The 23,632-nt window shown below is 48.1% G+C and overlaps 3 protein-coding genes across 4 annotated transcripts in view; 2 read left to right on the forward strand and 1 right to left on the reverse strand.

Annotated features, from left to right (window-relative positions):
- TBC1D13 (TBC1 domain family, member 13) overlaps positions 1-6,447 on the forward strand; it is a 34,903-nt gene extending 28,456 nt beyond the window's left edge. For both annotated transcript variants that reach the window (XM_006834842.1, XM_006834843.1), the window contains 3 exons: positions 4,963-5,123; positions 5,384-5,441; positions 6,382-6,447. In XM_006834842.1, coding sequence (XP_006834905.1) covers positions 4,963-5,123; positions 5,384-5,441; positions 6,382-6,447 — 285 coding nt within the window. The remainder of the gene's footprint in view (positions 1-4,962; positions 5,124-5,383; positions 5,442-6,381) is intronic.
- Positions 6,448-11,424: 4,977 nt separating this feature from the next.
- On the forward strand, positions 11,425-15,056 carry ENDOG (endonuclease G). The gene is made up of 3 exons (XM_006834844.1): positions 11,425-11,931; positions 13,555-13,664; positions 14,712-15,056. Exons 1-3 carry the CDS (start codon positions 11,425-11,427, stop codon positions 14,992-14,994), a joined length of 900 nt encoding a protein of 299 aa, XP_006834907.1. The 3' UTR covers positions 14,995-15,056.
- Positions 15,057-15,141: 85 nt separating this feature from the next.
- On the reverse strand, positions 15,142-22,567 carry LOC102830520 (chromosome unknown open reading frame, human C9orf114). The gene is made up of 12 exons (XM_006834985.1): positions 22,525-22,567; positions 21,840-21,885; positions 21,435-21,560; positions 18,952-19,111; positions 18,660-18,749; positions 18,495-18,544; positions 18,153-18,283; positions 17,215-17,287; positions 16,999-17,097; positions 16,392-16,494; positions 16,003-16,150; positions 15,142-15,210 (listed from the first exon to the last, which is right to left on the reverse strand). The coding sequence occupies exons 1-12, from the start codon at positions 22,558-22,560 to the stop codon at positions 15,142-15,144; spliced, it is 1,131 nt and encodes a 376-aa protein (XP_006835048.1). The 5' UTR covers positions 22,561-22,567.
- Positions 22,568-23,632: the final 1,065 nt, after the last annotated feature.

Here is a 23,632-nt window from a genome sequence, read left to right on the forward strand (position 1 = left end):
ATATGTGTTGGAAGAAGTACTGCCAGAGTGCTCCTTGGAAGCCAGGATGGCCAGACTTTGTTTCTCATACTTCAGACATATTGTCAGGAGGGCCCAGTCCCTGGAGAAGGATATCATGTTTGATAAAGTGGAGGGTCGGAGAACAAGAAGACCTCCAACGAGATGGATTGGCAAAGTTGTAGCATTAGTGGGCTCAAACAGCAACGATTGTGAGGTTGGCCCAGGACTGGGCAGTGTTTCATTCTGTTGTGCATAGGGTTGCAAAGTTGGTATTGACTTGATGGCACTTAACAAGAACAACCTGGCACAAAAAAGTGTCCCTTTTTGTGAAAGTACAGCATTGAGACTAAGACAAATGTATTAGTGAGGGATCTTGTCTGCAGAGATATTTAAACATGTTTAGCTTGGAATAAGCCTGTTCATGTGTGAACCGGAACCCTAGTTGCAATACTTTTTGACTTACCTTTATTATCTGGTATGCTTATTGTTGTTGTTAAGTGTTGTTGATTTGGTTCCAACTCATAGTGACCCGGTATAGGGTTTTTGAGGCTGTCCATCTTTTCAGGAGCAGAAAGCCTCATCTTTGTTCTTCAGAGCAGTTACTGGGCTCGAACTGCTGACTTTATGGCTAGCCCAGAATGCTCCTTATAAGTCAAGATAGCCATACGTTGTCTCTCATACTTTGGCTGTCTTATCAGGAGGGACCAGTCCTTGGAGAAGGACATCATGCTTGGTAGAGTGGTGGGTCAGTGAAAAAGGGAGACCCCCAATGATATTGATTGGCACAGTGACAGTAGTAATGGGTTCAAGGGTAGCAGCGATTGTTAGGATGGTGCAGGCCCAGGCGGGTTTCATTCTATTGGACCTAGGATCTCTGTGGGTTGGAACTGACTAGATATCACAACCACAACACAGCACAGCAACAACACAACAACATTCATTGTATAGCTTTCACATGCATAAGAGTCTATGATGGTTAATACTATGTGTCACTAGGCTAGGCCATGATTCTCAGCAGTTTGGCCAGGCATCCCCCATGATGAGATCTGAGATGATGTAAGCATCTCCATTGTGAAATCTATTATAAGTAACCAGTCAGTTCAAAGGGAGTTTCTTCAGAGGTATAGCCTACATCTGATTTCTGGCAAAGCTCTCAGGCTTTTTGTTTTCTCTGAATCCTGCATCCAGCTCTCGTCATCTGACCTCTAATTCCTGGGACTTGAGTCAGCAACCTGCCATACTGCTGTCCAGTCTTGGAGTCATTTGCTTCTCTGTAAGCTGTGAGCGAGCAACCTGCTGTCTGATATGCCTGTCTTGGGTTCATCAGCCCTTGGCAGCTACATGTGTCAGGAGAAGCCAATAGCCTGACACACCTAACACATGAATTTGGAACTTACTGACCTCTACAACCCTGTGAGCCATTTCCTTAAAATAAATACTGCTTTATATATACACATACATAAGATTCACTGGTTCTGCTTCTTTAGAAAACCCAGCCTAATACAGAGGTGATTGAAAATGCCATGACTTGGGTCAGGTGCACCTTAGTTCTCAAAGTGACATCTTGGCTTTGAACATTCACATGAGGTATTTTGCAGCAGATTTGTCCAATGCAATACAGCCTTTGATTCCCTGGCTTCTGCTTCCATGAGTGTTGATTATGGATCCAAGTAAAATTAAATCCTTGACAATGTCAGTTTTCTCTATTTAGCATGATGTTGTTTATTGGTACACTTTTTGTTTTATTTTTGTTGAGATATATAAAAAGTTGTAGTCTTTCATCTTCATCAGTAAGTGCTTCAAGTTCTCATATCTTTGAGCAAGAAAGGTTGTATCACCTACGTATCACAGGATGATAATGTGACTTCTTCCAATCCTGATGTCACGTACTTCATATAATTCAGTTTATCAAATTATTTGCTCAGCATACAGATTGAAAAAGTGTGGTGAAAGAATATAACCGTGGCACATAACCTTTCCATTTGTTCTGTTCAAACAATTGCCTCTTGGTCCATGAACAGGTTCCTCATGAGTACAATTAAATGTTCCGGAATACTCATTCTCTGCAGCGTTGTCCATAGCTTGTCATGATACAAACAGTCAAAAGCCTTTGCATAGTCAGTAAAGCACAGGTGAACATCTTTTTGGTGGTCTCTGCTTTCAGCCAAGATCCATCTGACATCAGCACGTCCTTGTCTGAATCTGGCTTGAACCTCTGACAGTTCCCTCTTAATGTACTGTTGCAGCCGTTATTGAATTATCTTTAGCAAAATTTTACTTGCATTGGCTTGCCTTGCTTTGGAATGAGCACTAATATGGATCTCTTCCAGTCAGCTGACCAGCTAGCTGTCTTCTAAATTTCTTGTCTTAGATGAGTGAGTGCTTCCAGTGCTGCAGCAGTTTCTTGAAAGATTTTAATTTGTATTCCAGCAATTCCTGGAGTCTTGTTCTTTGCCAGTGCCTTCAGTGCACATTGGACTTCTTCCTTCAGTACCATTGGCTTTTGATCATATGTTACCTCTTGTAATGACTGAATATTGACCATTTCTTTTTAGTGCAGTGACTTGGTGTATTCCTTCCATCTTCTTTTGATGCTTTCTGCATCATTTAATATTTTGCCCATAGAATCCTTCAGTATGCAAGTCGAGGCTTGAATTTTTTCTTCAGTTCCCTCAGCTTGAGAAATGCTGAGCATGTTCTTTGCTGGTTTTCTAACTTGAGGTCTTTGCACATTTTATTGTAATACTTGACTTTGTCTTCTCGAGCTGTCCTTTGAAATGTTCTGTTCAGCTCTTTTACTTCCTCATTTCTTCCATTTGCTTTAGCATCTCTATGCTGGAAAGCAAGTTTCAGAGTCTCCTCTGACATCCGTTTTGTTGTTTTCCTTCCTCCTTGTCTTAATGACCTTTTGCTTTCTTCCTGTACAATGTTCATGATACTATCTCACAACTGTTCTGGTTTTCTGTCATTAGTGTCTAATGCATCAAAGCTGTTCTAGAGATGGTGTATAAATTAAGGTGTGGTATGTTCAAGGTCATATTTTGGCTCTTGTGGACTCGTTTGAATTTTCTTCAGCTTCAGCCTGAACTTGCATATGAGCAATTGATGGTCTGTTCCGTAGTCTGCCCTGGCCTTGTTTTGGCTGATGATATGGAGCTTTTCCACTATCTTTTTCCACAGATGTAATCAATTTGATTCCTCTGTATTCCGTCTGGTGAGGTCCTTGTGTATCGTCGTCTTTTATGTTGTTTAAAAAAGGTATTTGCAATGAATAATTCATTAGTCTTGCAATATTCTATCATGTGATATGATCTACAGCATCATTTCTATTCCATATATCTTTGTTTCTAACCTTTGCATTCCGATCGCCATTAATTAGCAGTACATCTTGATAGCATGTGTGATCAATTTCCGACTGAAGAGATTGGTAGAATTCAATTTCACCATAACTGGCTTTAGTTGTTGGTGCATAAATTTGTTTATTAGTGGTATTAACTGATCTTCCTTGTAGGAGTATTGATGTTATCCTACAACAGATAGCTTTGTTCATCAAGAGGGATCTTAAAACATTCTTTTTGATGATTACTACAATGCCATTCCACTTCAATTTGTCATTCCTGGCATAGTAAACCATGTGATTGTCAGATTCAAAATGGCCAATATCAGTCTATTTTAGCTCATTGATGCCTAGTATATCGATGTTTATGCATTCCATTTCATTTTTGACAACTTTCAATTTTTCTAGATTTACTTTTTACATTCTGTGTTCTGATTATTAATGGATGTTTGCAGCTGTTTTCCCTCATTTTATGTTGTGCCCCATCAGCAAATGAAGGTCCTGAAGGCTTAATTGCCTTCTCGTGCCCTCTGTTTTGAGGAGGAGGAGACAGCTCTTTCTCAGTTGTGTTTTGAGCGCCTTCCAACCTGAAGGGTTCATCTTATGGCACTGTATATGACAGTATTCTGGTGCTATTCACCATGTTTCAACAGTAAGTATTCTGATGCTATTCATCATGTTGTAACATTCGGTATTCTTGTGCTACCTGACAGTGTTTCACTGTTATTCATAAGGTTTTCAGTGGCTAAACATTCTGAAGTAGTCCACCTTTCCTCCTTTCTAGTCTTTCTGAGACTGGAAGCTCACTGAAATCTATCCATCATGAGTGACCCTGCTGGCATTCAAAATCACGTCCAGCATCACAGCAACACGCAAGCTACTACAGTGTGACAAACTGACAGATGAGTGGTGGTTTGACTCGTTAGAGACCCTGTATAGAGTTTCTGATGCCGGAATATTTGTGAGAGTAGGAAGCTTTATCGTCTTCCGTGGGGCGACTGGTGGTCTCAAACCACCGACCATGTGGTTCTCAGTCCAGTTCTTATCCTATGAGCCTCTGTCCTTGCCTTGTAAAGATTACAGCTTTGAAAATCTTATGGGACAGTTCTGTTCTGGGTCAACAGTGACTCTATGGCAGAGGTTTGGAATTTAGTGAAAAGCGCAGGCCAGGCTTGTAATAAGTGCTTGGTCACTCTGTCCAGAAAGCTGAGGTTATAAACTGCACAGTGTAAAACTTTGAGACATCATTTATATGTATGAAGCATTCATACAGAGACTTCAACGAGATCATGGGAAATTCCCTGATCTTTTTATTCCATTTTTCCACAAATGTTTTGAATCCTCCTCTTATAAATCTGGGTTTCTGGCTTCTCTTAAAAAAATGGGAGGCCCGAATGATGTTTGTTAGCACCAAGTAGTAGATATCCTTTCAACCAATCAGGGCTCAGTGTCCATCACTTCTCAGTGGTCCTGACACTTGCTGTGCCCTGGTCTGCTGCATCCTCAGTGTAGGTCCTGGTCCCTGCTGCCCATAGTCATCTGAGTTCATTCTTACAGGCTGCCTGTTATTCCTTGACAACCACCAACATGTATTTTGTGCCTCACCTGTACCTCTTTCTCCCCAGCAAGAACAGAACATCAAGCCCCAGTTCTTTGCCTTCCGCTGGCTGACACTGCTGCTATCCCAGGAGTTTTTGTTGCCTGATGTCATCCGAATCTGGGACTCCCTCTTCGCTGATGACAACCGCTTTGATTTCCTCCTCATTGTCTGCTGCTCCATGCTCATGTGAGTGTAGCTGTAATCCAGCATGTGCTCACTCTGCCACCCTTTGAATTAATCACAGGGTTAAATCTATCCTTGGGCTGAATCAGAGGGGAGGATCCTTTGTCTCTGAAGGGGGGAGGGCAGTGGGCTACTTTCATGTAGCTGGAGTTACTAGGAGAGCTTTAGATCAAATTTGCTGTGGGCGGTGAAGAAGGAGCGGCAAGGGGCCCAGGTGGACTTGCTCTGAGTGGTCCAGTGCTTTTGCTGCTTGTTTTTCTCAGACTGATCCGGGAGCAGTTGCTGGAAGGGGACTTTACCATAAATATGCGACTCCTGCAGGTAATGGGAGTTTGGAGGGATAAGTTCTGTCTTTATTCTGAAGTAAATACTTTCCAAGTATCCAGCCCATGCCAGCTACTGTGACAGCCTGGGGTCAGGAAGAGGAGCATACAGCAGGGATTAAGAGTCCAGACCTCTGAGGTTGATCTGGATTTTAATCCCAGCTCTGCCAGTGACCTTGAGTGCTGATTGACTGAGTGACTGGATTGGCTTCTCTAAACCAAATGTGCCACATGAGTTAAACATACTGGGGGCCACAGCAGGTACTTGGAATGTTGGAATAATTCTCACTGGTAATGATGTTTGGACCTGGGGAAGGAGGGACTTGGGAAGGAAGGTGTGAGTCATAGTGGTTAAGTGGTTAAGTACTAAGGGTTCAAGGGTCAGGCAGCTTTGTGTTCAGGTCTTTGTTCTGCTATACTAATCATGTGACCTGAGACAACTGACAACCTCTAGGCCTGTTTCTTCATCAATACATATTCTAGGGTGGGTTTTCAGTAACTTTGTGACTAGCTCTGTAAAATGGTCATATCACACAATAACTCCCTCATAGAGCTGTTGAGATAATTTCATGAACTAATGAGCCTGTAACTGTCATACTACCAGGCTCATTCTGAATGAAGCTCAGGAGGGCAGAGAGTGGGGATAGATGAGGCAGGTGGGGATAGATGAGGCAGGATGGGGCCTGGTCTTAAGGAAGGCACTGTGAGACCCTTTGGGTGGTACTAGGTGGGCTAGTTAAGTTAGCGCTACAGTGTGTGTAGCATTCACTACATGAAGGGCTTTGGTCAGAATTCAGGTGTTGGGTATCCTGTGGTCCCTGATTGTGAGGCCCAGGGTCCAGCACAGTGACAGTTCTCAGTGGGTAGGGTGTGGGTGTAGCAGAGGCGATAGGGTGAACTTACCTTAGAGGCATTTTGTTGGCCTTTCCCATGTCCAGGATTACCCCATCACAGATGTCTGCCAGATCCTACAAAAAGCCAAGGAACTCCAAGACTCCAAGTAGCCTGATGGCAAGAGGTCCAGGTTTGGGAAAGAAGCCACCAACCCCTGGTTTCTGGGATGCACAGGAGCCTGTGGCATCTCCAGCTGGAAGGGAAACCATAGTATCGGCCACACTTCAGGCCTTCTTGCCCTGACCCCCTTGTCCTAGGCCACTCCCTCTGGGGGCACACTGTGCGATGCTCTTTCCCTAGCCACTGAGCCCTGGCTCCCAATGCTCTTCAACCCTGGGACCCTCTGCCCAGGCTGCTAAGCAAGGTTGGAGTTGATGAAGTCCTCTTTCCTAGTACTGGAAGTTTGGGGGCCCTGGGAGGCTAGCAAGTGTCCATGCCTGCCTCTGCTGCCCCCTTCCTCCTTTCCTGCTTCTGGTTTTTTAGACTCTAGTGCAGGGGCAGGCACTCAGCAGATGGGTGTTGGTGCTGAGGTTTCTCCATGGCAAAGGTGACACTGTGTTGAATCTAAGAGGGTGCCACGCTGAGTCACACTCTGTCTCACTGCATGTGTGTAAGGTCCATGTGGATGTACCTCTGCTGCTCCTTTCTGTCTGTGTCTCTGTGGCTGTGAGGGTGTCTTTCAAATCCCTCCGTGTCTGTCTCACAACCTATCTGCCTCTGGCTCCTTATCTTCTGCCTTCATCTCTTCACAGTGGGTGGACTTGGCAGTTCTCACACTGGACGTTCCTCTCTGCATTGCTCTCCTTCTGCCCTTTTCTTTTGGGGTGCCTTATCACTGGCCTCTTTCCGTCCTGTTTCCCCTTTACTCTCATAAACTCAGGAGACAGAATCAAGATTCTGGCTCAACAGAATCCCTGGGTATCAGCTTTGGCCTTTACATCCTGTTTCCACTTCCAGTCCTAGGCTCCCAGTTTCTCCAGACTGGGAGAGAAACCACGGTGCCTCGTTAGCAGCCCCCTCAGCCTCCCCTCCAGTGATAAAAACTTGTAAACCAAAAGCCACTGAGAAATAATGGAGAAGAGGGAAGTCTACCATCTTTTCCAAAAGTTCCCCCAATGGCCCTTACCCCTGGGGGGCGGGGGGGGGTGTTCATCTGTGCTCCAAGGGAAATCGTTATTAAGAGGATTTTATTCCAAGGTTTGGGATCCAAGTGCTTCCAGAGAGTTGTCATTCCCTTGTTTCTGGGTTTTGACCTACCCACAGGGAGCCTTCCTGAAGCCAGGAAATAATGAGCTCTGTTGGTCCTGGGTCCTATCAAGGCCTTTGCATGACCCTCCACCTCCAAGCAGGCTGAAGGAGGTTCTGGTCCTTCTCTAGTCACTTGCTTGTCCTGGGTCTTGGGACATACACTCCACATAGGAGCAGCAACTACTCCTAATACTGGGCTGTGGGAGCAGTAAAACTGTTCTGACAAGTTCCTGCCCTATTTTTTATGAGGAAGTAGGTATTGAGAGTCTTGAAGGCTGTGTAGCAAGGGTCCTCTCCCCAGACTAGCCAACAGGAGTAGAACCCCAGGAGCCCTCTAATAAGTCAGGACTTCCTCCTGACTACCCAAGCCCAGCTGGGGGCAAGAAACGGTTATCCTTAGGTAGCTTCTTTGCTAGCTATACCTTGGACTCTGCTGGGAATTGACACACTTGCCTTTTTGCTTCCTCTTCTCCCAACACACAGTATTTGGAAGACTATTTATTCAGACTCCTAGTTATTTATTGCAGATTGGTAAGTTTGGGGATTGTGGGTGGGGCATGAATGTAGGAGTTAGAGACCTGGTTCTTTTGGTTTCTCAAGGTCAGAGCTAGCATCCTCTCCCCCTGCTTCTCAGATCTTTTTGGGTTTCTGTCCAGTCCTGAGCTTTGTACTGGAACTGAGTGGAAGGGAGACAAGAACTGGTATCCTTGCCAGACTCTGGAGCCCCTGGCCCATACTACTTCCCATCAGGCTGGCTTACCCTCTGCCTAGGACTTGTTGGTTGTTCAGCTCCAGCCCCTTCATAGCCTAAGACTTGGGCCATGGCCTGGGACCCAGCTAACACTGCCCAGGACATCTGATGCATTTCCTCTTGCCTGCCTCCTGCCCTACCACTTGGGGCCATACTACTTGAATCACTGCATCTGATTTGCCTAGTGGCAGACCTGGCTTTAGTTTCCTCTCCTTGACCTTGGGGTGAAGGTCAAGATCAATGGGACCATGACCTGGTTAGGCTGAGCTCCACAGTGGGATACTACCTGAGGAATGGACCTGTCTTTGGTGATACCCCCTTTCTAGACTTTTAGGGGAGCTCCCCCCAGAGAGCCAGAGTTTCTAAGGGTTTGTGCTTGAGAAGCTGCCGCCAGGCCTTCGGACACTCACAGATTAAGCTGTGTGAATTCAGCGAGCGTCACTCCATAGGGTCAGAATTAATGTGCTCGTGGTTTTTCATTTGTCTTGCTCCTTGAATCAATGCTATTGATAAATTGTCTAATAAATCATGTTTTTTGTAATCAACATTGGTACTATGATGGGCTGAAATCTCAGAGGTCTCTGGGAGCAGGTTTGCATAGGGATGGAGTCTTCCTAGAGCACTGGAAGAGAAAGGTCAGGAATCCTTGTATGAGTTTATGCTGATCTCATTCAGCCACAGCAAGTTAAGAGTTGGCGAGGGTGAGGGATGGGGGAAGATGTGTAACATGATTACACAGCAAGTTTATTTTTTAAACTTTTAAAATTCAAAAACATGTAAATAAAAGCAAGTCACCCATAATACCATGAAGTCAATGGGAATTTGTCTTTTTAAGCATGATTTTTTTTAATTACATAATCATTTTCTTGATAGTTTTGTATATCAGAGAAAGTCATGGAATAATGAGTCTCGGTATGGTTGTACTGTAGGATAATGCACTGGACTGCAAGGTTGGTTTGAACTGCAAGGTTGCTGGGTCACACCTACCAGCCACTCCTCGGAAACCCTGTACAGGTCACTGTGAGTCAGAATCAACTTGATAGCACTAACAACATTGAATGATGAAAAAAAATGTATTCTATACTATTTAAGGAGCCCTGGTTGCATAGTGGGTTACAAGTTAGGCTGCTAACCATAATGTCAGCAGTTTGGATCTACTGATCACTCCACAGGAGAAAGATGAGGCTTTCTGCTTACGTAAAGATTTACAGGCTCAGAAATCCTATACAGGGTCACCATGAGTTGGAACTGACTTGATGGCACACAGCCACTACCACCATGCTATTTCATATGCAAAACTTAATCACTTCCTATTTCTGAATATTTTACTTATACCAGCTCCTGTTATACATAATAGAGTGAATATTTGTTTTTGAAATTTTTACATTTCTGATTAATTTCCCTGGCTCAGTCTCATATGTTGAAAGGTATAAATAATTTTAAGGCTTTTTCATACATACTGATAAACTGTGATCATTTTACCAGTTTCCATTTCAAATAGCAGTTGGCTTCCTTGTTCTCAGCCAGCCAGCATCCTTTCCCCCTGCATCTCAGACCTTTCTGGGTTTCTAGCAGACCCCAGCTGGGAGAGGCTCTGAGCTTTGTCCTGGAGTTGAGTGAAAGGGATACCAAAACTGGTATCCTTGCCAATATAGTGAAACTTCTGATTTATTTTACCTGTAATTGTTAAGAGGATGGGCTCTGGTGTCAGACAGCTCTGGATATTTTTCCAGAGCCAACTAGGAAGTGCCTTGCGGGGCTCTTCTTGAGCATAAATGAAGCTTAGAGCAATGCTTGGAGTCCTGGTGTGGCACTGTAGGATAAGCATTGGACTGCTAACCACAAGGTTGGCAGTTCATACCCACTAGTCCCTCCTTGTAAACCCTGTTTTGTTAATGCAGTGGAGTCAGTTCAGACTCATAAAGACCCTATATAGGGTTTCTGAGGTGCAGCTGGTGCTTATCCTACAACACCACACCAGGAAACCTAGAAACTCTATCCAGGGTCGCTGTGAGTCGGTACCAACTCGACAGCAAACAACAGAGCAGTACTTGGGGTAGCTCTGGCATAATCACTGGACTGCCAATCATAAGGTCAGTGATTTGAACTCACCAGCTGCTCCGCGAGAAAGATGAGGCTTTCTGAGTTGGTTCTGACCCGTAGCGGTCCTGTATAGGGTTTCCAAGGAGCGACTGGTGAACCTGAACCACTGACCTTGCGATTCAACTGATTTTGCAATCCAGCTCATTAACCCACAGCGCCGCACCACACTCCTGCAAAGATTGTTGTTCTGTGCCGTGGAGTCAGTTCCGATATATAGCGACCCTGTACATTACACGGGAGCAGAAAGCCTCATCTTTCTCCCGCGGAGCAGCTGGTAGTTTCGAACTTCCTGACCCTGAGGTTCGCAGCCTGATTCGTAACCGTTAGGCTACCAGAGCTGCTCCGTACAAAGATTGTTGTTATGTGCCGTGGAGTCGGTTCCGACTCAGCGACCCTGTAACGGTTTCCGAAGCTGTAAATCTTTACGGGAGCAAAAAGCCTCATCTTTCTCCCGCGGAACAGCTGGTAGTTTTGAATTGCTTGCGGCTCGCAGCCCGATTCGTAACCACTACGCTACCAGAGATGATCGAGTTCAGAATCCTGTACAGAGTTGCTGTGAACCGACTCCACAGCGCACTCGACTAAAACGGTGCTTGCTGGGTACTTGGCGCGGAGTCTCACGGTACTGACCCAGGAAAGGAGGCGGGGTGGAGGAAGACTGACGGTGGCCAATCGGGAGCTGAGGTGGCGGTGCTACGCCCCGTTCACGCCAGCCGTCTTAAAAGGGCAAATAAAGGGTGCCGGAAAACCCACGCACCCCTGTATTACCGCACCCGTGGTGAGTACGAACTCTCCTGAACTTCAGGGAGTGTAATGCTCTGACTTTCCCCTTCTTTCACGCCCACATCCCTGTCTGCTCTGACAGTGGACCCTGCGGGCCTGCGCGGCCTGTTTAAAAATCTCGCGGCTGCAAGACTGGAGACCGCCGTGTTCCCTCTACCCCTTCGGTGGCGTTCCTTTGCCTCTCCGGCCACAGTCCTCTGCTATGCGAGTGCTACGCACCGGTCTGACCCTGGCGCTTGGCGCCGGGCTGGGCGTGGCCGCAGAGTGCTGGCGGGGGCGGCGGGAGACCACGCAGGCAGCGCCAGGACTCCTGGGTCGGCTACCCGTGCTGCCTGTGGCGGCGGCGGCCGCGCTCCCCGCGGTGCCCTCGGGACCGGCGAGCGGCGGCCCGGGCGAGCTAGCCAAGTACGGACTGCCGGGATTGGCACAGCTCAAGAGTCGCGAGTCTTACGTGCTGTGCTACGACCCACGAATTCGCAGCGCGCTCTGGGTGGTGGAGCAGCTGCGTCCGGAGCGGCTCCGTGGCGAGGGCGACCGAAAATCGTGTGACTTCCGCGAGGACGACTCCGTGCACGCGTACCACCGCGCCACCAACGCCGACTACCGCGGCAGCGGCTTCGACCGGGGCCACCTCGCTGCCGCTGCCAACCACCGCTGGAGCCAGAAGGCTATGGACGACACCTTCTACCTGAGCAACGTAGCGCCCCAGGTAGCGCCCGGGGGTGGGTGGGCGGGGGCCAGCCTCCAAGGCTATTTGTCCTTCGGAGTGGGTAGTCTTGCCAGTCACCCCGCCGCCATAGGAGGAAGGGAGCTGTGCGTGTCTGAGCTCTGCTCTGCAGCCCGGCTACGGGTTAACTCAACTCACGGAGATGGGGTGCCTCCCTGAATAATGGGGACATTATTCTGTGGCGTGGTAGGAGAACCACTGGACAGCCAATCATCAGGTCGGCATTGCAAATCCACGAGCTGCGCCTCAAAAACCCTATATAGGGTCACTACGAGTCGAACCGACTCGTATGGCACTTAACTCACAGTATCGTTGGGAAACTAAAGGCACAGTGCACGTGAATGTACTGAACACACTCTGATCCAGACAAGCATTAAAAAAAAATAACTATAGTTATTTTTATTTGTTGTCTTGTAGTGCCGTCGAATCAGTTCCGACCCATAGCGACCCTGTATAGGGTTTCCAAGGAGCAGCTGTGAGCTTAAGTTGCCAACCTTGCAGTAGGTTGTAGTTAATATATTGTTACACTGGAGCTGTGGTCTAGGCGGTGAGCAGTTCAAACCCACCAGCCACTCCGTATGAGAAAGATGAAGCTGTCTGCTCACATAAAGATTTGCAGACTTCTTAAATAATACCGAGTCAGTTCTGACCCATAATGACTCTTTATAGGATTTGTGACCCTTTATAAGAGTGACTGGTGAGCTTGAACTGCTGACCTTGCAGTTAAAATGGTTTTGCAGTCTGGGGCATTAACCCACAATTGCAGTCTTGTTGTTATGTGCCATGGAACCCCCTATATAGGGTATCTATAAACCGGAATGGACTCGATGGCAGTGGTTTGGGCTTGGTTTTTCAACTATGTTGACACTGAGGCTCAGGAAGATACAGGGACTAGCTCAGTGTCACACAGTGGGCCCTAAACAGGCAGTCTATCTATATAGGAGCCTGTTTTCAGCCTTTGTCCTACCCTGCCTGCTGCACACAGGTTGTTAGTCACAATGCACCCGTGGCAAGCTGCCCTACCACTGGCCCCATACCCAACAGGACTAGGCACCTACTGGATGTCTCTAGATGAAGCGCTAGAGAAGCCAAGTACCTGATTTCTTACGCCTTCCTAGCAGCAGAGCCCCAACCCATTCATCCAACTAGACATTAATTGGATTGAGGCCTGGAGAGCTTAACCATACCGGTGCTACTACGCCCCTCATGCCTGCATCTTAAAAGGGCAAATAAAGGGTGCCAGGAACTGAACATGGTTCAGAGCAGGGTTAGGCAAAGAACTATGGAAAGAATGAGGAAGCCAGGTCTCTGTCCTTTTTCTCTTGCAGCTCTTTGGAAAAAAGGCTGAGACTTGAAGGTGTTAGTCCTTCCATCTTAGATGGAGTGGGGGTGACTCTCACCCCATCAGCTTTACCCAGGCTGTATTCATGGTCATGTGTGACCAAGTGACTCTTCCCCTGAAAATTACTTTCTTCCTCTAGCTTGTTCCCAGCTGGTTACTCCTGGCTGGGTACCAGGGCACACATCCCTGGGCCTTGGGCAGCCCTTGACAGAATGGGAGGGGGTTCTATACCCAGTCCCACCGGGCCCTACTTCTCTTTTCAGGTGCCCCACCTCAACCAGAATGCCTGGAACAATCTGGAAAAGTACAGCCGCAGCTTGACCCACACCTACCAAAATGTCTATGTGTGCACGGGGCCGCTCTTTCTGCCCAGGTGAGGCTGAAACTAGGGATCCCCTTGCCACTCATCCTGTTCAGGTTTGCCCCTGTCTCTGTGTCTACACTGTTACATAGCTCTTCTGGTTTTATAGGTTTATGTCCCTGCCTCTGAGACCCCTCATTCTACTTCATAGGCAGAGACCTTTTGGGCACCTATGCAAACCACAAGGTTGGCATTCAAACCCACCAGCTGCTCCATGGAATCCTATACAGGGTCACTGAGTCGGAACCAACTCAACGAGACTTAACCACCTATATAATTCTCTGCCCCAGCACACTCCTGCTTCCCTCTACTCTAGCACCATTTCCCACAACTACCCCACTCCTGTTCTGCCCTTCACAGGTTTCTGACTGCAGCAAGCTCTGCTAGAGCCTTCTCTCTTGTCCCTTTGTAGCTCTGCCTCCCAGCTGGAACTGAGTTCAGTGACTTTCCAGGGATGAGTGTGGCAATAGGTTGTGGCTCTTGAGTCCAAAGGCCCTATCTAGATCCTGAATAACCATGAGCAAGTGACCTGTGAGACTGTCCTCTCCTATAGAATGGGAGTGTGGCTGTCACCTGCTTAATCCAGGGCCTGGCAAATAGCTGGCCCTTCTGGCCTGGAGAGGAGTGGACTCTGTTGAGAAGCCCAGATGTCATTCATCCAATGTTCTGGGCCCTAATACATGCCATAGCCCAAGCTGGGAATTCACCTATCACCATCCTTACCTAATTGGTGTCTTATTTTCCATAGGAAGAGGCAGACAGTTAATCAGATGTTATATTGGGATGAGTATGAATGTTCACAAGGCTTGGTTATCTAACAGTATTTATTGTCTCTTACTCTGCCTGACCCAGGGCTGGGCATGAAAAAACAGTATGAAAGTTAGTCTACTCTAGAAGAGTGATCCCAGCCTTGAGGTGAAGCCAGATAAGGCATGGAAGACTCACACTGACACTAAATGAATAGAGACTGAGTCAGAGATTTCCTGGAGGTAGTAGCCTTGGGTCCAACCTGGCCCCAGCCTTCCAAAAAGTGCTGAAAGAATGTGTGTTTGCCCACAGGACAGAAGCTGATGGGAAGTCCTACGTGAAGTACCAGGTAATTGGCAAGAACAATGTGGCAGTGCCCACACACTTCTTCAAGGTGCTGATCCTGGAGGCAGCAGGTGGGCAAATTGAGCTCCGTTCTTATGTGATGCCCAACGCACCTGTAGATGAGGCAATCCCACTGGAGCGCTTCCTGGTACCCATTGAGAGCATCGAGCGGGCCTCAGGGCTACTCTTTGTGCCAAACATCTTGGCACGGGCAGGCAGCCTCAAGGCCATCACAGCTGGCAGCAAATGAGGGCGGTGGCCGACCAAAACTGGAATTATGGGACTGGGTTGCATTAAAGTTGGTTATTTTTGAAGACATGTTTTGGCTGCATCTGTTCAAGTGACCCACACGAACCCTTGGCTTCACCATGGCTTCTCTGACATCGTGACAAAACCTTCAGCTAGGCTGGGCTCCTGCCTGGGTGAGGCTGGGCTGCAGAGCAGCCAGGGAGATCAGAATGGCTTCCTGGAAGAGAGTAGGACAATGGGCTGGGGCCTGAAAGGCTGGGTGGGCCAAGGCTGGCTAGGTTCTCCAGCTCTCGGTTTTCTTTAGTGCCTGACAGCCCAGGATTCGGCTCTTTGGGGCCTGCTATCCCCAGCAGGGCTATGTGGAGGTTAAGGACAGGCCTGGCTTCTCTCAGTTATGTGCCCTGCCAGGGAAGAGCCTTACCATCTCTGTTCCTTAGCCTGCCCCTCTGCAAAATGGGGTAATAGTAGTAACACTCATCTCCCAGGATCACCTTTCCTTTCCAAGGAAGTTGACCCTTAGTACTAGCGCTGGAGGCTGGGAGTTAGAGTTTCTGGCATGTAACCTAGTGTAACCTGGTGTCCACAAGCCCCTCTGGGACAGGTAGACTGATGCTACCACCCTGGTGAGTCACCACCTCAAAGTGGCTTCACAGATTCCGAGTCTCAGACTGAGAGGTATGTACTGCACCCCTGTACAGAGGTGCAGAGCAGTGAGGAGCACTCCTGAGCCCAAGAGCAGAGGGCCGCCACTAAGACCCAGGATACCTCACTTCCAGCAATACTGGCATTCTGTCTGTACCTCAAAGCTCCTGCAGTAAGAGGCAGCAAGGAGACCATCTCCAGAAAAGGCTGGTTCAGGAAGGGCAGGGAGGGCCACAGAAGAGAGTTGCAACCCCAACCTCCTTTGGGGAGATCCTAAGGCATGCCTCTGGCTACCAACATCACAATGCAGGTGGCTGAAGCTTAGGAAGAGCCGGTGACTGGAGTGCGTGGTGGTGGGCAGGCTTACCTCAGTGCGGATAGTACGGCTGCCCTGGCTTGGGCAGGTATTGACGTACAGGTCGAAGAGGACACTGGGTTCAGCTACTTCTAGGTTGGGGTCAGCATCCACTCCAGCTTCTAGCCCCTGGAGGCCCCCAAACACCACGAGGGCATGCCTAATACCCACAGTGGTAGGGTGGGAAGGGAACACTGTTCACTAAGGCCCCATTGAACAAAGCCCTCAGAGCTCTCAGCCCCCATGCACATAATAAGGGCCTGGTCTGCACAACTTTGCCCCATCAGGCAGGTTCCCCAGCTCTAATCCTTTGCTAGCCCCCTGAGGCTGTGCTCACCTGAAGCCAGGGAGCTTCCCCCCCCCACCCCCACCCCCCAGCACACACCCTGGGCCATGCTCACCTGAAGCCAGGGAGCTGGGCAGAGGCCACATCTGTGCCTCGCTCTGATGTCCCAATGGTCAGGTCATAGCCATCCTTGAAGGGGGCCTCAGCAAACACAGCACCTGAGGATGGGGCTGACTCAGTGGGGGTCCTAATCACCACCAGCCTCTTAGCTTTTAGTGTATATTGAGTCGGGGAGAGATGGAGAAGGGTACTTCGGTAAGGGAGCAACCTCCAGCCTGCCTATGGCTCCTGGGAAGCCAGGGCCATCTTGGCATAGAAACTTGGTGGGGTAGAGACAAAACTGCTTGAGACTGGGAGAACTAGAAAGAGGCTCCAAGAGTGTAGTGGATCGGGCCCTTTTGTTTCTATCCCCAATCTCACAACCGACATTACTAATCAACTGTGCAACATTTCTCAGAAATCCTTAACAGCACTCCCGGCAGCAGAGTGCAGTGCCATCCCGGACCATACAGACAAGAAGACCAGGTTTAGAAATGGAAAAGCACTTGTCTAAGGAGAAGCTGGTAGGATGATGACTCCAGTCTGACTTTAAGAGTTAAACAAAGGTCTCTGCTGCCTCCCAGTGGGATGAATGGGTTAGTAGGAGAAAACCTGGTCCTTACTGAGGCAGGAAGCCAGCCGGACAGTGTAGCCCCAGTAGAGACCGGCTTTGGTACGAGGGTCCTGTGATGATACAACTCTTCCACGGTAGGTCTTGCTTTCTGGAGGGGAAGCAGAATATCTGTGAAGACTAGGTAAGGGGGCAACAAGGTGGAAGTTGGTGGCTGAGCCCTCAGGTCAGTCAGGCCATCACAAGAGTAGGAGAAGCTTCCCAATACCTGGGAGCTGCTTCTGGTTCAGTCGCACGGTCACTCGGAGTCCAGGCTCCAAGTTCTTATCAATCTTCACCTCCTAGGAGAGAAACCAGAAGAAATAGGAGCCATACCATGGGATTAGCAAGGAGTCACTGCTCTCCCAGATGCCAGAGATCTGTGGGGTAGACAAGGGACCCTCTCCCCCTTTCTCTGGCACCTGGGCCAAGCCTGTCCACAGGTGACTGCCAACCACATGAAGACCCGCCCCCTACACAGGGATGGCATCGTAGGAAGGAAGCATCTTAGGAATAGGTGAAATCCTGGCTTTTAGTGTGGTGGCTCTGCTAATTACTAGCTTTAAGAATATGAGGTCACTTTACCTCTCTGAGCTGGAGTTTCCTCATCTGTCAAACAAAAAACTTTCTATCAACAAAAGCTACTATTAAAACACTGTCCAGCTCCTGACATGAACTAAGTGCCCAATACATGGAGCTGTTCTGAATAAAACCGGTGTTTGTGTTATGTGCAACTTTTGAATGATCACTTTTTGAAGGCACTTTTTAGTATGTGTGTCCATGCCATCCTGGTTTACTTTTAGCCAATGGTTTTTGGCCTGTTTATTTGGTGAGGAGGGGATTCTACACCTTTAAACATTTCTACCTTTTACCCAAAGAGACTTGAAATTAATGCTTCCAACCCTTGGCTTGGTCCTTCATCCTACCTAGAGTGATTCTGAATTTTGTGTGTCTCTTTTGAGCATGAAAACCATTGTCTGCTGTTTTGCTTTTTCTAACCACAAATTCATTCTCAGCTTCATCTATTGTGCCCCATTTTTGACACTTCTCTGGCCCACAACTGAGTTAATGGGGGCTTTGGAGGCGAAGATGCCTGGGTCCAGGGCTCCTCACCCATGCACCTGGCCTCCTCTCCATAGCCAGATGTATCCATGTTCTCATTCCTACCTTTTTCATGCCGCAGTTGACAAAGGAACCATGGCCTGCCCGGGTGGGCCGATCTAGCACAATGCCCTCTCGGAACTGGGATTCCTCATCTTGCCGCATGTGGTGAGGACTGTCCAAGGGGTTCAGTAGCCCTGTGGGCGGGGAGGGCCCAGGAGTCTGGGAGATGCTGAAGAACTGGGGTGTGGCAGGGGACCTGCTGTTTAACATCAGCACAGACCTCACCATGCCCATCGTGTCAGGCCTGTTTTCCCAACTACACAGTGGGTGGGTTAAGACAGGATAATTTCTCAGTGATTGGGGGACCAGCCACAGGAAATGGAAGTAAGACCTGCCTAGTTTTACCTGCAAACTGTAAATCCTGGTGCTTGGGGAAGAATGCCTTCCTCAGGTACCTAGAAAAGAACACCAGATTTTAGGACGTTCCCAGTGGAGGCCGCCTTGACCTTGATCTGCACCCTGACCACTCCTCACTCATGCTTGGGAAAGTACACCCTCTGTCCTCCTTACTGTGGGCACTCCAGGTATTGCAGGATTCGGGCCAGCTGTACACACGCCTGCCCCTTCTTGCCGACTCCCATGAAGTCCCCTTCCACAGTCCTAGAGAGAAAAAGGTGGGTCTTGAGACCCTCTTGTGTTTCCAGCCTCTCTCTAGAGCTCCTCCCATGCAGTTCCTCTGCAGTCAGTGTCCCAGCCTCGCAGCCCTACCCACTAGTGATTACAATGCAGGCATTTCAGGTAAGTAGGCAGGGGGCAAGGCCAGGCCACAGGCAGCCCTGAGTCCTTAGACAGAAGGACTTACTTGGTATCTTGGCCTTCTTCGTCAAACACCACAATCTCATCCACACAGAAGATGGCGCAGGCTCTAGCAATCTGGCCAGCCAGGTAGGTGCGAAGCTCAGGTGACTGGGCGTTGTCTAGGATGGAGCCCGGCAGGGCCACGCTCAAGGTATACGACCGTCCTGGGCAGGAATGGAGGATTCATGGTCAGTCAGAGGGGCCCCACTTACTCCTCCTTCCCTCTGCCCGCAGGGCACAGAGAGAATTTCCAACTAGAAGTAACTGTGAGATTGGTAAAACAGATCCAATTCCCATTTCCCAGGATGAAAATGGACTCAGTGCTCTCCAAGGCTCCTATTTTCCACAACAAAGCCCTATGCCTGGGCAAGGAGTGGTTAGAAGCATTGGCGCAAATTCACATCACTCTAGGATTATTCCAGTAGGATGAAGGACCAAGGCAGGGTTGGAAGCATCAATTTCCCATCAATTTACTCTCCAGTGTCTTTGGGTGAAAAGCCCCTCACTGCCTCAGATCTCCAGCTGTAAAATGGGGGTTATGAGAGTTACTCTCTTTTAAAGTATTAATAAGCAGGAAGGAATTACAAAAGGAGCCGTGGTGGTGCAACAGATAAGCACTTGCCTACTAACTGAAAGATCGGTGGTCTGAACCTATCCCCTGGGTCCCACGGAGAAAGACCTGGATCCTTGATCCTATAAAACATTGCTCATCCTATAAAACAGTTCAGACTCATGGTGGTAATGGTCATGTGCCGTGGAGTCGGTTCTAACTCATAAGCTACCCTTACAGGGTTTCCGAGGCTGTAAATCTTTACGGGAGCAGAAAGCCTCATCTTTCTCCCGTAGTAGTTGGTAGTTTCGAACTGCTGACCTTAAGGTTCGCAATGTGATTCATAACCACTATGAAATGACCCTGTATAGGGTTTCCAAGGAGCAGCTGGTGGGTGAACCACTGACCTTGTGGTTACCAAGTCAGTGCTTAACTAACAATGCCACATCAGGGCTCATAAAAGATTGTTGTTGTTGTTAAGTGCTGTCAAGTCGATTCTGACCCATAGCGACCCTCTAGAGGGTTTCTGAGGAGAAGCTGGTGAGCTTGAACCGCCAACCTTGCAGTTCACATGGCTTTGCAGTGTGGCTCATTAACCCATAGCACCACACCAGGACTCCCATAAAAGATTAGAACCTAGAAAAACCTATGGGGACAAAATTCATAAAGGTGAGGAAAACAAGAATGGAAATAAGAAACAGAGAAGAAGTAGGATGCTGTTGCTGCTAAGTGTCGTTGTGTTGGTTCCAACCCATAGCAACCCTGTATAGGGTTTCCAAGGAGCAGCTGGTGAGCTTGAACCACAGACCTTGTAGTTAAAACGGCTTTGCAGTCTGACGCATTAATCCACAGCACCCCACCAGGACTCCAAGAAGTAGGATAAGTGACGCTATATTGAAGGGCATGGTATGATCTGTTGAATGTAAAACTGATGATCTCACTCAACTCACAATAAAAAGTTTTGAAAAAGGAGAAGTTCTACTCTGTCACATGGGGTCACAGTGAATCAATAACTGACTTGACAGTACCTACCAACCACCATCAAATCACTCTTTCATGTGTGAAACTGATAGATGACACATCCAGTCGTTGTCTGCACTATTTGCATCATTACTGGTCAGTACCAGGCTCTACAACAGTCACATGGAGATCCCTGACCCTCCACAGTTAGGGGTCTGGCGAAGGAAAAAAACCACAATTTGCTAGGATAGATCCAGTCTTACTTATGTGGAAGAACATCTAGACATAGTGTGGAATGGGAAAAACCAGGTTCCAAAAGACCATGGATAAAAGGGTCCCACTTTGTAAAATTATACTTATGTATCTTTCTACATGGGATTCCTGGTGTGGCACTGTGGGTTAATGCTTCAGACTGCAAACTTGTTTGAACTGCAACGTCAGTGGTTCAAGCTCACCAGCTGCTCTTTGGAAACTCTATACATGGTTGCTATAGGTCGGAATTGACTCAACGGCACTTAACAACAATCTTTTACATGTATAGAGAGTGCCTGGACAAACCTTCACCAAAGTGCCTAAGGGCAGTTTTTCTTTTTTTTTTATCATTCTCAGTATTGGTTTGGGCATTTTGTTTTGAGTATGTATGGTTTATAATGAGAAAATCAAATGAGGTATTTTATTATGAAAACCAAAATAATTAAATGAAAATACAGCATTCATAAAGAGCTCAATAAGACAGTAAAAAATTAACTACCACTGTGATGATAAGATTCTGAAGTTATAAAATATGTGATTGATGTTTGTCCCTCCCAAAGCTTGAAATCTGCCTAAGTAGGAAGTTAGGACACAATTTGCTGTGCAATCTAATCTGGGAACAATCCCTCCCTATCTGGACCTGAGTTTTTCAATCAGTATAAGATGCTTGGGATGTTTGGTGTAAAGGCCCAGGCTTTAGAGGACAGACACTGCAGGTGGCTCACCCTGGTCTTCCCTCTGCAGAGCTGCCTCCTCCTCCTCCTGTTGTTTTGCCTGTTCCTCCTGTGCCCGCTGCCGCTCAAGTTTTTTAATCATTTTGAGGTCCTTCCATTTCTTTTTCTCTTCTTTTTCTGGAGACGAGAAAGAGAACATCCGGATTGGGGGAGGGGAGCGGGCCTGGGAGGGGTTGAGGGTCAGTTTCCTCAGAGAAGGGCTCTGCCCTGGCTCTGTAGTCCACTGGGTGAGCAGCCAGAAGGGAGCAAGGGGAGCTTCCCAGGTTTTGATTGCTGTGGGACCAAGAGGTGGCACAGCTGTAGGCACACACACCCCCCCCCCCCCGCAAGGCTCAGGTGTGCCAACTGCTAGTGTGGTCTGATGGAAGGAGTTGCCACCAACCTCTCCCAACTTACTTTGTTTTTTCCATTTCCGCCACTCAATCCTTTGACCATGTTCACCCTGGAGTAGGACAGATAAGGCAATTAGGGGTGTGTGTGTGTGTGTGTGTGTGTGTGTGAGGCTGAATGGTCCCACCTGAGCAGATGTCCCACCTGCTGCTCCCCTGCCCTCTGTCTAAACACCGGGGTAGTGAAGTAATCAGGGAGCCCCATACATTGCTGGCTCCGAAAGAGTGTCAGTACACCCCCAGTACCTGGAACCAGGCCTGGCACATAGTACGCTCGAGTAATTGGTTGAAAGAGTTCCCACTGGGCAGAAATGTAGAGTCTCAGGGAATGAAACCTGCCTACAGTTGTCCTGGGAATCCGGAGACGAAAAGAGAGAAAATCACCACTGACTGCGAGCAGGGATGCACCTCCCGAACCCACTCTCCAGTCAGAATGCCTACAGAAGGTCCCCGGCGTGGAACGTCTGACGTTGTGCCGCCCCGGTCCAGCTCCGACCCGAATTCCCACTTCTAGGTGTCCCAGCCGGGGCATGCGCATCCCTGAGCATGCGGCATCTTTGGCGCTTCCGGCCTCGCATTGGCGAGAAGCAGGGACCAGGTGGCGCGACCCCGCTACAGGACTCTGTGCGGTTAGTTCTCACAGACCCTCCCCAGCCTGGGAAGGTGGATGTTTCCCACCAACAGTCACCTACCGGACCACAGGGCCGCTTCCCCAACCGTTCCGCCATGTTTTCCACACACTACAGACCACCCCCTTGCCAGTATGACTCACCTCTTCCGGCCACACCCCCACCGGGCTGTCCAATTGGAGCAACACTGGCGCATGGGGGCGTGACCGTGGCGCCCAGTGGTTGCACGTGCACTTAAACTAAACCTCACACGCGGGAGGTTAGCGCACAGGCGTCCCAAATGGGCTGTGTGTTGTCTCAGGCGTTGTTCCAACCCCTCAGAAGATTTGAGTCGTTCTCCAGCTCCGGAAGAGCGTGATCACACCAGAGTTGGAGTGTGACTTAAAAGGACCTTATGAGATAATTTCATCCAGTTATTTTATAGATTTATTTTTTAAATAAGTTTTGAGTCAACACATTCAATCAAAACAATTTATTGAGCAGCACTGTGCTTTACTGACTACGCAAAGGCTTTCGACTGTGTGGATCATGACAGGCTATGGGCAACATTGTGAAGTATGAGTATTCCAGAACACTTAATTGTGCTGATGAGGAATCTGTACATGGAGCAAGAGGCAGTTGTTAGAACAGAACGTGGGTACACTGAATGGTTTAAAACTAAGAAAGGTGTGCAACAAGGTTGTATTCTTTCACCATACTTACTCAACCTGTATGCTGAGCAAATAATCCGAGATGCTGGGTTATATGAAGAAAAATGTGGCATCAAGATTGGAGGAACAACCTGCGATATGCAGATGATACAACCTTGCTTGCTGAAAGTGATGAGGACTTAAAACATTTACTGATGAAGATCAAAGAGCACAGGCTTCAGTATAGGTTACATCTCAATGTAAAGAAAACAAAATCGTCACCACTGGACCAATAAACAACATTCTTATCAACGGAGAAAAGATTGAAGTTGTTAAGGACTTCATTCTTCTTGAATCAACTATCAACACATGGAAGCAGCAGTCAAGAAATCAAACGACATATTGCATTAGGCAAATCTGCTGCACAAGACCTTTTTAAAGTGTTGAAGCTTGAGGTCTAATCTAAGGTGCACCTGACCCAAGCCATGGTATTTTCAATAACCTCATATGCATGCAAAAGCTGGATAGTGAATAGGGAAGTC

This window comes from Chrysochloris asiatica, unplaced genomic scaffold, assembly GCF_000296735.1.
Source record: "Chrysochloris asiatica unplaced genomic scaffold, ChrAsi1.0 scaffold00014, whole genome shotgun sequence".
Classification (NCBI taxonomy): Eukaryota; Metazoa; Chordata; class Mammalia; order Afrosoricida; family Chrysochloridae; genus Chrysochloris; species Chrysochloris asiatica.